We start from the raw sequence: 12779 nt of genomic DNA, 5'->3' as shown, positions 1-12779 counted from the left end.
CACTGCACATCCTCCTTTCTCCACTGTTGAAGAGCAGAGCTACTTTTGAATCTATTAGGAGTCCACCTAGAGGCTGCTGAGCTGAATTCACGTTGGGCCAATGGTGCACCAGCACTGGAGCTCCCCTACTACAAGCTGAAATCACTAAAAGAGCTAAGCTTACTGAGCTGAGATCACTAAGTGCTGTGTTCAGTAGCGGGAGAGCCTGAAGATCTATCGCTAAGTGACTGGCAGAGAGGATCAGTTTGCAGCATGTTGGAGCAGCCCGTGGGACAGTGAGTGGAGTGGAGTGGAGTGTTTGCGGGGATGGTTGGCGCAGCCCACAGAACAGTGAGCGGAACGGAGCGGTTTGCAGGGACGGCTGGAGCAGCTCACGGGTTGGCTGGAAGAGCGGCACAGCTGGTGGAGTGGAGCCAGCATGGTGAAGGCTGCAGCAGAACTCCATGGAGAGGGGGACCAGTTGGCTCCTGGTCCATGTAAGGTGCCCTTTAACACCATGTGTGCCCCCCCCCCCATTTCGACCCAGGCTGGGGAAGGGGGAAACTCTGCAGATAAACTTTTGAACTCTGGGGTGGTACTGACCAGAGACAGAGACTTTGGGTTGTTGGACTTTGGGGTGATTGGACTTAAGACCCTAAGGGGGAAGGACATTGCCAAACGTACTTGGAGATGGGTTTTTTGCTTATGGTTTGTGTATAATCCTGTTTGTGGTGTTTCTCCAACATGATGCCGCATTGTTTCCCTCCTTTATTAAAAGGATTTTGCTACACTCGGACTCTGTGCTTGTGAGTTGGGAAGTATTGCCTCCTAGAGGTACCCGGGGGTGTGGTATGTAATTGTCCCAGGTCACTGAGTGGGGACTTGAGCCGGTTTTGCATTGTGTTATTGAAACAGAACCCCTGGCTACTGAACCCGGCCCTTGTTGCTGCCAACTCAGAGGGGCAGAAGGGTTACATTTACATTTTTTGAAACAAAGTTGCTTCAAACTGAAAAACTAAAAAGGGAACAATTTAATTTTATTGAAATGCTTCATTTAAAAAGAAAATGAAAGTTGGCACATTCCCATGCAAAGTTTTGATTTAATCAAAATGGCATTTTCCAACAGAAAAATTGTTCCATTGGAATTTTTTTGTTTACCAGCTCTAATTTTTACACGTGAGTGAGTAAAGGACAAGGCAAGTCGCAGAGCAATGGGGTATCTACGCCATGGATTTATTTGTTAACAAAGGGAGGAGTTAGTCTCAGTTTGGACTCATCGCACTTAGTTCAAAGCTACTGTGCAGTCCACAAAAACCAAAGAATATGAGACTGTACCCAGAAAGGAAACGACTAAGCCAAGTTCAATCAGCCCATTTCTGAGAACACAGGAAATGAAACTAAACTCCTTTCTTGTCTCTTTCCTGCACTAGAAGCCATGGCTGCTGCAAACTTAGCAAAAGCTCTCCAGGATGAACTGACCTGTCCCGTCTGTCTGGAGTATTTTCAAGATCCGGTATGTCTAGACTGTGATCACAATTTCTGCAGAGCCTGTGTCACCCAGTGCTGGGAGAACTTGGATATAGATGTCTCCTGCCCTCAGTGCAAAGAGGTCTTTCCCCAGAGGAACCTCAAACTTAACAAGAAGCTCAGGGATGTTACAGTAGCAGTCAGAGAATGGAGGTTGCAGTCAGTGAAGGAACCAGAAGCAGAGACTTTGTGTGAGAAACACAAGGAGCCTCTGAAACTGTTTTGCAAAAAGGATAAAATCCTCATCTGTGTCATGTGTGACAAATCCAAGGAGCACAGAGATCACTCTGTGATTCCTGCAGAGGAAGTTACTGCTGAAGAATTCAAGGTAGGAATTTACGGACTAACCATCATTTTTATAGCTAGACTATAAAACTCACCTGCTCTGCCTCTCCCTCCTTCCACCACATCCCAGAAACACAAACTCTCTTTCATTGGTTCTCCCCTCTCGGGGCCGAGGCAGCAGTAGGACGCTGCTGGGGCTGTCCTCTGGGCAAACATCCCCTTCACACTTTTCCTCACGCAGACAGGAACGGAGCCCCACCCTCATGAGACTTAGTGGGGCACTGAAATGGTGTTCCCATCCTGCAGACCCTAGCAAGTCTGCTTGATAAGATCAGGGGTGGGATTGCAGGAAGCAGGGGCTGGATGGGAGGGAACAGCACAGCAATAGGGCACTGTAGCAGGGTCTCTGCCTCCAGAGTGCCCCCTCATGGCCTGGGGGTCTCTGCAGAGGCCCTGCCTCGGTTTCCCTCTGACGTTCCCAGAAATAATCCACAAAGGGTTGTGTTTTTTGTGGCCAATAACACCCCTGCTCTCCCAGCAGGGACTCCCAAGACTTTTTGTCTGGAGTTTGTCCTTATCACCCTGAAGATCATCCAAGGCCTCCTCTGCCTTTTACACAGATCTCCTCCCTCTGGCCCTCCATAGGCCTCTGTTTTGGCTACTCCAGGTCTGATTGGATCACATGACCCATCTGTGACAGGTTCGGTCACAGAGACCCCCTAGAGATTGTCACTTGATGTGCTGGGGATCCCACTGAGAACAACTCCCCCGCCAGAAAAGGGACCCCTCCACTCCCATCTTGCTGAGACTCTAGTCAGCTCCAACACAGACCAAGAGGTTGGGCCATGCCCCGTTGCAGTTTACTGAGACTGAGATTCACTCAGCCCAGGGGCTTCTCGGTTAACAGGGACTTTCCCAGAACACAATATTAGTCTTTCTGGGAGCCTCAACCCCAAATAAATCTGTTTTACTCTGTATAAAGCTTATACAGGGTAAAATCATAAATTGTTCACCCTCTATATCACTTATAGAGAGATATGCACAGCTGTTTGCCTCCTCAGGGATTAATCACTTACTCTGGGTTTATTAATAAACAAAAGTGATTTGATTAAGTATAAAAGGTTGGATTTAAGTGGTTTCAAGTAATAACAGACAGAGCAAGGAAGGTCACAAAAGTAAAATAAAACAAATTCACAAGTCTAACTCTAGCACATTAAGAAACTGTTTACAGGTAAATCTCACCCTCAAAGAGGTTCCAATACGCTTCTTTCACAGACTGGATTCTTTCCTAGCCTGGCCCCAATCCTTTTCAGACCAGAGCTGTAATTTATGGCCTGGCTCCAGCAATCTTGAGCCAGCTGAACACAAAATGGAGGGACTCCAGGGCCTTTTATATTCTCTCTCTTGTGGGCGGAATCCCCTTTGTTCCTTTGCAAAATCACAGGAGCAAGATGGAGTTTGTAGCCACCTGGGCAAGTCACGTGTCCATAAATGAGTTAGCTTTTTACAGGCAGAAGCCTTTTTTTACATGTTAGTTTGAACGTTCCCGGGAAAGCTCAGATGTGGATTGTCGTCTCCCAATGTCCATTGTTAGTTAAATGTTTGCTGATGGGCCACTCATCAACACACACAGAGAAATACAAGTTTATATCTTATTTCCCTAAATTCAGACATAGAAATGATACATGCAGATCTGTAGGATTAATATATTCAGTAAAGCATAACCTTTGCAAAGATATGTTATATGGCATATTTAGCATAAAGCATATTCTAGTTATGTCATATTTATATTCATCAGCATATTTTCGTAAAACATATGGAGTGCAACGTCCCACCACTCACTCCTGGTCACTGGTCCTTCTTCATTGTCCCCATCTGGATAGGAGAACTGGGGGCTTGGCAGGGAGTTGAGAATTGGGCTGAGGGTGGTTCCCAAAAGGTGGGTTGTGACTTGCCAGAGGATCATGGAAAGGTGGTAGATGAGTCGTGGGCCTGGTGCACAGGTGAGACGCTAGGGGGAGAGAAATTGCAGAGCCTACCCTACACTCAGCCGCAGTGGTGACTCAGAGGGAGCCATGGTTAGAAAGAACCCTGTGGACAGACTCCAGCAGGGAGCTTCTTGTCCCGTCTGTCTGGAGCATTTCAGAGAACCTGTCACTCTGGAGGTGGGGCACAATTTCTGCCGAGCCTCCATCAGCCAGTGCTGGGAGAAATCTGGTATAGCCATCACTACCCTCAGTGTAGACAAACTGCGCAGCAGAGAAACCCCAGGCCGAAGAGGCAGCTGGCAACTATCGTAGAAATAACCAAACAACTGAGTTTACAGGTAATAAAGAACGTAGGAAGGGAGAGAGTGTGTGGGGAACACCAGGAGCCTCTCAAGCTGTTCTGCGAGGAGGATCAAACCTCCATCTGCCTAACATGTGACAGATCCCAGGCTCACAGAGATCACACAGTCATTCCCATAGAGGAGGCTGCAGAGGAATTCAAGGTAAGCAATTGCTGACAAGTTTAATGACTTATCGCTTTGAGTTTTACTTACCAGTTAATGTAATCACATGTTGCCAATCACAGGTGTAACTGCATCGTTCTGCTTTGTAAAGCCTCCATCGTATGAGCGATGCTGTAAAAGGTAAACAATATGGCAGTGTGGCAAGCCAGGCAAGAGATGAAGACTGTACATACAGATGTTTGATGTGGCAATCTTTTCTCTGAAATCCTGAATCCTTTTCAAAACTGGTTCCCACTAGTCAAAGAAGGGAATTTTCTACAGAACTGAAGCTGCTAAATGATCAGTGAGGTTTAAACCACAAGAGCTACAGGCTGGTCTATGTGACAGTGTCTCCTTCAGACTGGAGAAGGGGGAGTTAGAAGCTGTGGTTATTGCTGATTTGTATCATAGTATTTATTATTATTTACTTACATATAAACCCCACGCAGGATCCAGCCTCTGCTGTGCTGGGCCCTGCACAAAACCCAGTGAGGGACAATCCCTGGCCTGTTTACAGTCTTAGTAGACAAGACAGACAGAGGATGGGAGGGGAAACAGAGGCACAGCAAAGGGATGGGACTTGTCCAAGGTTACCAAACAGCTCAGTGGCAGAGCTGGGAATAGACTCCAGGTCTCCCAACACCCAGTCCAGTACCCTAATCACTAGGTCATGCTGCCTCCACGGCAGTTATGAAGAGTGGCCATTAGGAGGGAACAACACCTTGAGACAGGTCCCAGGCCCAGCAGGGAGATGAAGTTTCCCACTGGGATTCTGAATTCCCGTGTTGCTGGTCTGCACTGGAGGAACCACTGGGCTGAACATGCGGTGGCCCCTGAGCACTGTGAGCTCAAGCACAAGAGGGCTCCAGGCGGCGCAGGTCCATGTCAGATCTCTTTGGGGTTGAACCTGATTGCTGCAAAGCTAATGGGGCTGCCCTATGTCAGTCTGAAGGAGCAGCCACGGTGGCTCTATTAGTCCTCACACTGCTCTCCCATGGTGTGGCATTTTGAAATCCCAGAACCCGCTGCTGCTGGCAGCTTTGCTGGGAGCTGTGGAATAGCTGCCCAGGGGGCATTGCCATGGGAAGGGTGCAGGACAATACTCGGGCCAAGCCCAACCGTTCTCAACAATAACTAGCTTGTCTAATGGAGTTTGCCCTAGTGCTAAGACCAGTTCTGTCCAACCATTACCATCCCCGGGGTTTGAGGGCTTACAGTCAGTGGGAGTTGGGCTCCACTGAGAATCCCAGCCCACATTTCTAATCCTGGGGGCTTCTGAGCTTGTATCGTTTTATTAGTTAAACCTTCTGAACAACAGGTTGTTTCACACTGTGAAAGAACAATGCAAGAGTGTGACCCCAGTTTCATGTTGGTGTAAATCAGGGGAGACACAAAGTCAAATACAAACCACTCCCAGTCATCATTAATATTAATATGACTCAAAGTCCGTGGCCTTGCTGACATCATAAACCTGCTCAGTTGTCCAGTCATCAGAGTCAGTTTTTTGTTTGTTTGTTTTTGTTAAGGGTTGAAAAGGTTCCCCCCTCCCCGACTCTGATCTATCAAAATAAAAATCAAACCACCCAAAACATTTCCATCTGTTCAGGAAAAGATCCAGGCCCATTTGCAGACTCTGAGGGAAGAGAGAGAAAAGTTTCTGGGATTTAAAGTGACTGGAGAGAAGAGGAGCCAGGAATATCTGGTAGGTGCCCATCATTTTTCATCTGCATTTGTAACGAGCCAGATGGAGGGCATTCTGAATCAGAGCAATAAGGAGAGGCAGGGGCAATCTAGCTGCCAAATTATGCTTTATCTCAATCAGTTCTGGGTAAAGCAGAATTCAGTGAAGTGGAGAATAATCACAAGTAAATCAAAATGAGTTGTTTTATCAGGAACTACTACTCAGTCTTACACCTTAAACTATTATTCTTATCTACTGTGTATTAACAACTATTAGTTCATAAATGTAAACTGTTCCCTATAAAGTGAGTTTAATTAAACTAACAGAATTTTGAATTAGAAAATCCAATGCACTAGAACATAAACCCCATGGACACACGTTCACTTTTCAGTTTCTCAGTTTTCAACCTCTCTGAGCCCAGAGTTTGGAGGAAAAGTTCTTTGTTGGCTGTGTTCCAGCCTAAATAAAATCAGGTATTCCTTGGTGCAATGTGTTGGTTTCTTGACTGAACAATTATCCCTCTGCTCCTCTCTGGTTTACAGCCCTTTGTGCTCATTTCCCTATTCCTGTCATTCGCCTTGTACGCCGTAGGCCACAGTAAGGATTTCTTATGTTACAGTGCTAGCGATTTTCTTATTGTCACTACAGCTTACTTCCTCCTTATTTCTTAAGTCTGTATCTCTTTAATTACACTTTATCTTTTAATACAGCATATTTCCTTCATATTTCCTTCTTACTTTACTTTTCTCATAGTTTTTCTAACAATGCTTTTGGAATAATTTCTTATATTGCAAAGGCTGTGTCTATACGACATAGCTTTTAGCGACATGGCCATGTCAACACAGCTGCGTCACTAGATGTCTGGCAGCGTAGCCACTGTTTGTTGGTTCTTTTCCCAACAAAATACTCCCACCCCCAGCAACGCACATTTCATCTATAACGCGGTAAGATTTTTTGGCTCCTGAGGACAGCGTTATGTGGAGGTAGAGGTGTATATTAAAAACAAGGAAATTTTCAAACAAATTGATTTCAAATAAAAAAAATCAAACTGTTTTCTTAAGAAATAGTTGTAATAAATATCTTGATTTTTTTCAAGATTTTTATTTATTTTTTACCAAACAGGAAATTTACATGAACTCATGAAACATTTCAGAGGCGACAAAACTGCATTTTCCCTGAAAAAAAGTTTAGTGCAAAAAATTTCACCCAGATCTAGTGCTGAGTCCTGAATCCTGCTGCCTTGGATCTCCATCTCTCACGTCCCTGATAATGAAATATCCTGACCAGGTCAGACATGGAAATATCTCTTTAAAAGAGAGAGAGAGGCCAAACGAGAAGGTGTGAGAAAATCCTCTCCCTAGTGGGATCTAGGGTATAGTCTCTCACAGGGTATAGTCAAGTGTTTGATGTCTTAGAATTTGAAAAGAAATTCTCCCTCCTGCACACTCAGCACTCCATGAAAGGACTCCAGGCTCCTTCCATGTCCCTGAACAGCCCTTTCCCTATTATTCTACAGAAACAGACACAAAACGAGAGGGAGAAGATTGTATATCAATTTCAGAAACTGCAGCAGTTCCTGGAGGAACAAGAGCGACTCCTGCTGGCCCAGCTGGAACAGTTGGACAAGGAGATTGTGAACATACACAATGAATATTTCACTGTACTCTCTGAGGAGATTTCCCGTCTCAGTGAGCTGATCAGTGAGGTGGAGGGGAAGTGTCAGGAGTCAGCGAGTGAATTTCTGCAGGTGAGACGAGTCAGAGAAACATCCCAGATCCCACCACAGGGACAGGACAGCTCCGAAATCCTGGCACTGGGGTCCAGCAGTCAGAGATGACAGCATAACTCAGTGTGTGCATTGCACAAATGTGAATTACAATTGTTCTTTCAAGTGATAGAGAAATTTTTATATTAGAGATGGAAAAGCCTCATTAGTTCAGTGTATCCATGACTCTGGTCCTTTTTACCCTATATTTGCAAGATCCCTTCCCTGGGATCCCAAGTGTGTGACTCAAGTGGGACTGAGATTCTCTCTTTTTTCTAGGACATTGGAAGCACCTTGAGCAGGTATGTGGCTCTTTCTCATTCCCACACATACGTCTTATGCTGGAAAAAAGCTTGGAAACCATGTTAACACCACATCTCCCCACAGTCACACAGCAAAATGGCTGGGGCAGAGTCACATTTTGGATACCATTCTCTGATTAACTTAATCCTGAGAGTCTCACCTTTCTATAGAAGAGTCTGGGATTATCTATTGAATTGGATGCTACATCCCCAGGGGCTTGCTGTCTCAGGATTCTGGGGATGGAATAGGGGTGCTGAGGTACTGGTTACCATAGGTACCCATGGGGAAAAATTAACGGGTGCTCTGCACCCACTGACAGCCAATTTCCCCCCACCTCCCCGAATGTGCCACGTCCACGCTACTCCCCCTCTCTCCCAGCGCTTCCCTGCCACCCGCCCACTGCCAAACAGCTGTTTGGCGGCACTTAGGATTCTCCAAGAGGGAGAGGGAGGAGCGGGGACATGGCACGCTTGGGGGAGGAGGCGGAGAAGAGGTGGAGTGGGGGCAGGGTTGGGTTGGGGCAAGGGCATGGCCAAGATGTGGAGTTCCAGCACCACCAGGCAGAAGGGAAGTCGGCACCTATGCTGGTTACAATTTAACCCAGGTCAGCCGTGATAAAGAGAAATCCCACCTGAGGACTGTTTGGAGACCTGTGTGGAAGGAGCTGGGTAGGCGGGAGTTGGTGCATCAGTCTAGTTCCTAGTGGACAGATTTCTACAGCACTTAGCATTGGAATCTCCTATCCCTCAGAAGCATAGAGGCCATGGAGTGAATTGGCCATGGAGACTCAATTCCCCTTTTATCCCCAGAGCTGGTCTCCAGGCCAGAGTTGAAGACTATTAATGGGACCTCTAGGGAGAAGGTTGGACTGCCATGATCTGTGTTGAACCTGTTCCAAGGATAGGAGAAGCAGAGAAATTCTAACTCCATGCCCATTAGAGCAGCAAGCTGTCACTAAGAAGAAATTATAACATATCACTAAATGAAATAGAAGAATGTGAATTCTTTTTCTTTCCAGGTGTGAGAAGGGGAAGCTCCAGAAGTCAGTGAAGATTTCTCCTGAACTGGAAAAGGGGCTTGGCAATTTCTCCCAGAAATATATTGCTCTTAAGGAGACTCTGAGGAAGTTCAAAGGTACTAAGACAGGACCTAGGAAGGAGAATTGGAATATGCCTCTGAGATTGGGAGGAGATGGGCTCTGGCCAATTAGATGACATATCTATTTAATAAAATGTGGAAAGTAGAGAAATTGAGTAGATGTAGCAGGGGCCCAGGCACCAGGATGTTTCAAATTAATTCATGACTTACCAAAGGTCACAACATTAATGTCCAAATTTAGCCAAATGGCCTAAATTGCGTCCCCTGAGTTGATCTCTTCCAGCTACAGAGCTGGCAAAGCCTATGGGGCCCAATGAATCAGGGGTGATTCTCTGGCTGTATCTCAGAACTTCCCTAGCCTGTGCCAAGGTCTGCACTGCCCTCTGAAGCCGCTAAATAGGGGAGTCACACGTTGGCCTCCTCTATCCCTTTGCCAGTTCAGGATGAATTTGGCCCATTGAGTTTGACCCTCTTCCAGCTCGAATTTCCTTACCTACAGAATAATTTTACTATTATTCATATTTCAGTCTATGGAGGGAAGGGGCCCCATTGTGCTGAGCTCTGCAGAGACGCTGAGTAAATAGACCCAAAAAGTTTACAATTCAGAGCCCTGACTACAAATTCTTAGCATCCTATGAATGTCAAAAAAGGGACCAAAGTGTGCAAAGCTACTTTCATCCTAATTTTTTTTGCAGGATCTGGGTCCAAGTTATGGCAAAATGCAATTGGTGAATAAGATAAAGCAGCTGAGGTTGGGGGGTAGATGATGAGGGGAAAGTATCTCTCCCTTAGAGATTGCATCTCATAAGTGGTCGTGGCTTAATGACAGTTGATTCCATTGCTGTGAGATGTCTGAATAAAAGAGGAAAAAGGAAGTTTCAGCCTAGTTTATGTTTATATTAAAACCCTAAGTGTGTGTCTGTGCCTCTCTTTGTTTTTTGGTTATAATTAAAACACAGTTATATGAGTTTAGAATAAGAATGCTGTTGTACATACGACAACATGAAAGCTTATCTTTCTTATCTTTTCCCCCCCAGCCACTTTGCCATCTGAACTGGAAACAAAAAGAGATAAATCCGTAGGATCACGCAGACTAGGTGAGATTTCAGCAGGAGACTGTCTTTATATTATGAGAAAATTCCCACAAAAATATTTTAATAAAATCAACCAAACCATACACAGCCCTAAAAATAAAAGCATGTAATCCTGATGCCAGTTACCTGATGCCAGTTACCAACCTTAGTGCTGAGTTGATGCCCATGCTAATGATCAGAAAAACACTCGCACTGACCAACATCCAAACACCTGAACACTGATCCTGCCATTTTCATAGGCATTCATTGACCTTTTTAATATTATATTCAGAGTGTTGAACAGAAAAATCTTTCCCCCGAGGGCTGACACATCCCTCCCCTTTGCCTCTTCTCCAATATCCTCCCTTTCCTGTGGCCAGGGCTGGGCTCTCCCATTGGGGATTGGGAAGGTGCTCTCCCTCTGCAGCTGCCCCTCCCCTTCTCTCTGGACTGGGAATGGGGCTGCCCCACCATCTCCTACTCTCTGGTCTGGAGTGGCTTTTCCCAATGCTTAGGGTGACCAGATGTTAAGGGGAAAATATCAGGACCACTGCCGGGGGTGGGGGTGGGGTTCTTTTTTTTAACTCACCCATCCGGGAGTTCGGCGGCCATTCAGCAGAGAGCCCTTCAGTCGCGGACGGTCTTCGATGGTATTTCGGCGGTGGGTAATAAACGTTGATGCCAAAGACAGAAGCACCCACCTCTGAAATACCGCTGAAAACTGCCCGCAACTGAAGGAATCTCCGCTGAATTGCCACCAAAGACCAGGAAACAAAATATCGGGACAAATGGTGTCCCGACCACACTCTGGTCGGGACACCAGACAAACTCCTCAAAATCAGGACAGTCCCGATTTTATCAAGACGTCTGGTCATCCTACCAATGCTGCACCTTCCTCTCTCTTCCCCGGCCTGGGAGTGGAGGCTACATTAGGGGAAGGAGCTTCCCTCTGAGGTTTAAAGCTGGTACCTGCCTCCCTTGCTCCCTCCTCATGAAAAGCTTCTGAGACCTTCTTGGCTGGGTCTGTGCCACTGGCAATGGAGCAGCCCCAGCGGGGGAGCAGGGAGCTGAAGCCTCTGCAAAGAAATGAGAAACTAAAGAATCAGGTCTCATTAAACACAGTGAGGAGCTGCAGTGACATCTCTGCTCAGTCTCAGGTGCCCAGGACAGAGGCAGCTTCCTGGGATCCAGGCCTGTCCCAGCCAGAACCAGGCTTCTGGAGAGTGTGAAACATGGCACCACCAGCCCCCGGGGCTGAGTTCTGCCCCTAATGCTCTGATTCTCTCTCTCCAGCGTATGTGACTCTGGATCCAGACACGGCTCACCCCCGACTCATCCTGTCTGAGGATCGGAAAAGTGTGAGCTATAGTTACACCCGGCAGGATCTGCCCAACAATTCTGAAAGATTTGATACTAGAGTCTGTGTGCTGGGCTGTGAAGGATTCACCTCAGGTAGTCATTACTGGGAGGTGGAGGTGAAGGACGAGGGAACCTGGGCTGTGGGGGTGGCCAAAAAGTCTGTGTGGAGGAAGGGAGGGAGAACCCGTAACCCTGAGGACAGGATCTGGGCTGTGGATTGGTATACGAATAGTTTCTCTGCTGTCTCCTCCTCTGAGACCCCTCTGTCCCTGAGCCGTGATCTCAGGTTTATCCGGGTTTCTGTGGACTATGAACAGGGGCAGGTGATATTTGCCAATGCTGATAATGATGACCCAATCTTCACTTTCCCAACAGCCTCTTTCGATGAGGAGAGAATTTATCCCTGGTTCCGGGTGGGGCACGGATCCCAGTTCAGCTTGTGTCACTGAGACATTGTTGTACTCAAGGTGCTATACGGGATCTTTTCGGGAGGATAAGGCAAAACGCCACATTCATTAGTAATACAGGTTTAATTAACACTCTATCATATGCATATGATCTATTACAGTCATGCATTCACACACACACACAGACACAGACACAAACACAAACACACTCCATCTTGCTGTTGTTACCAACACGTTGCTCCCCTTAACTGCACTGGCCAGGTGAGTTAGATGGGGGAGGGGTGGAGCCGGGCTTCTGCCGATCCGGATCGATGGTCCTATGGTTGACAAGAGACGAGACCAGGGTCCTTCTGCAAGAACCACCTTGTATTTAATAGCAGCTTCCGCTCTTATGCAATGCCAGACCAGAATCAAAATCTGGTCTGTGTCGTGGTCTTTGGCTGCTTTTTCTGGGTGTTGTCCCAATGCTGCTCAATAAGAGGGCGTTTTATAAAGAAGGTGCTTGGCTTCTAATCCTGAGGTCGTCAATATGTCTGCTTTTCTTATTGGGCCACTTGACAAATTGTATTGTCTTTTGCTCGGCTTCCAATCCTCTTTAACTATCGTAGCTGTCTGGAGGTGGGTGTCTTCCAAAGCCTCACTCATCACAACCTGATTCAGTCAATGGGGCAATTGATTACAGAGTGGGGGGGAGATCTTATTTCTACTTTTAACAAAAAGGCATGTTTTCTTTCACTTTAACTAATACTATCCTTAGGGGCTATAACATTTGATATAAAGTCTTTCTAACATTTCTAATACAAAAGTTGTA

The 12779-nt window shown here is 46.4% G+C and overlaps 1 protein-coding gene across 1 annotated transcript; it reads left to right on the top strand.

The window, feature by feature from the left end:
• Nucleotides 1-1384: 1384 nt before the first annotated feature.
• Nucleotides 1385-12010, top strand: LOC116821301 (zinc finger protein RFP-like). The gene is made up of 7 exons (XM_075061378.1): nt 1385-1834; nt 5889-5984; nt 7480-7710; nt 8008-8030; nt 9050-9165; nt 10167-10226; nt 11496-12010. Exons 1-7 carry the CDS (start codon nt 1415-1417, stop codon nt 12008-12010), a joined length of 1461 nt encoding a protein of 486 aa, XP_074917479.1. The 5' UTR covers nt 1385-1414.
• The last annotated feature ends 769 nt before the right edge of the window (nt 12011-12779 follow it).

This window comes from Chelonoidis abingdonii, unplaced genomic scaffold (assembly GCF_003597395.2).
Source record: "Chelonoidis abingdonii isolate Lonesome George unplaced genomic scaffold, CheloAbing_2.0 scaffold0362, whole genome shotgun sequence".
In the NCBI taxonomy this organism is placed as follows: Eukaryota; Metazoa; Chordata; order Testudines; family Testudinidae; genus Chelonoidis; species Chelonoidis abingdonii.
Note: the sequence above shows the minus strand (reverse complement) of the source record. Positions and strands in the feature narration are given on the sequence as shown.

Excerpts from the sequence above, each read along its gene's own strand:
- LOC116821301 (XM_075061378.1), top strand. The coding sequence starts at position 1,415 with ATGGCTGCTGCAAACTTAGCAAAAGCTCTCCAGGATGAACTGACCTGT. Across the intron at positions 5,985-7,479 it reads AGAGGAGCCAGGAATATCTG|AAACAGACACAAAACGAGAG; the intron begins GTAGGTGCCCAT and ends ATTATTCTACAG. Across the intron at positions 10,227-11,495 it reads CGTAGGATCACGCAGACTAG|CGTATGTGACTCTGGATCCA; the intron begins GTGAGATTTCAG and ends CTCTCTCTCCAG.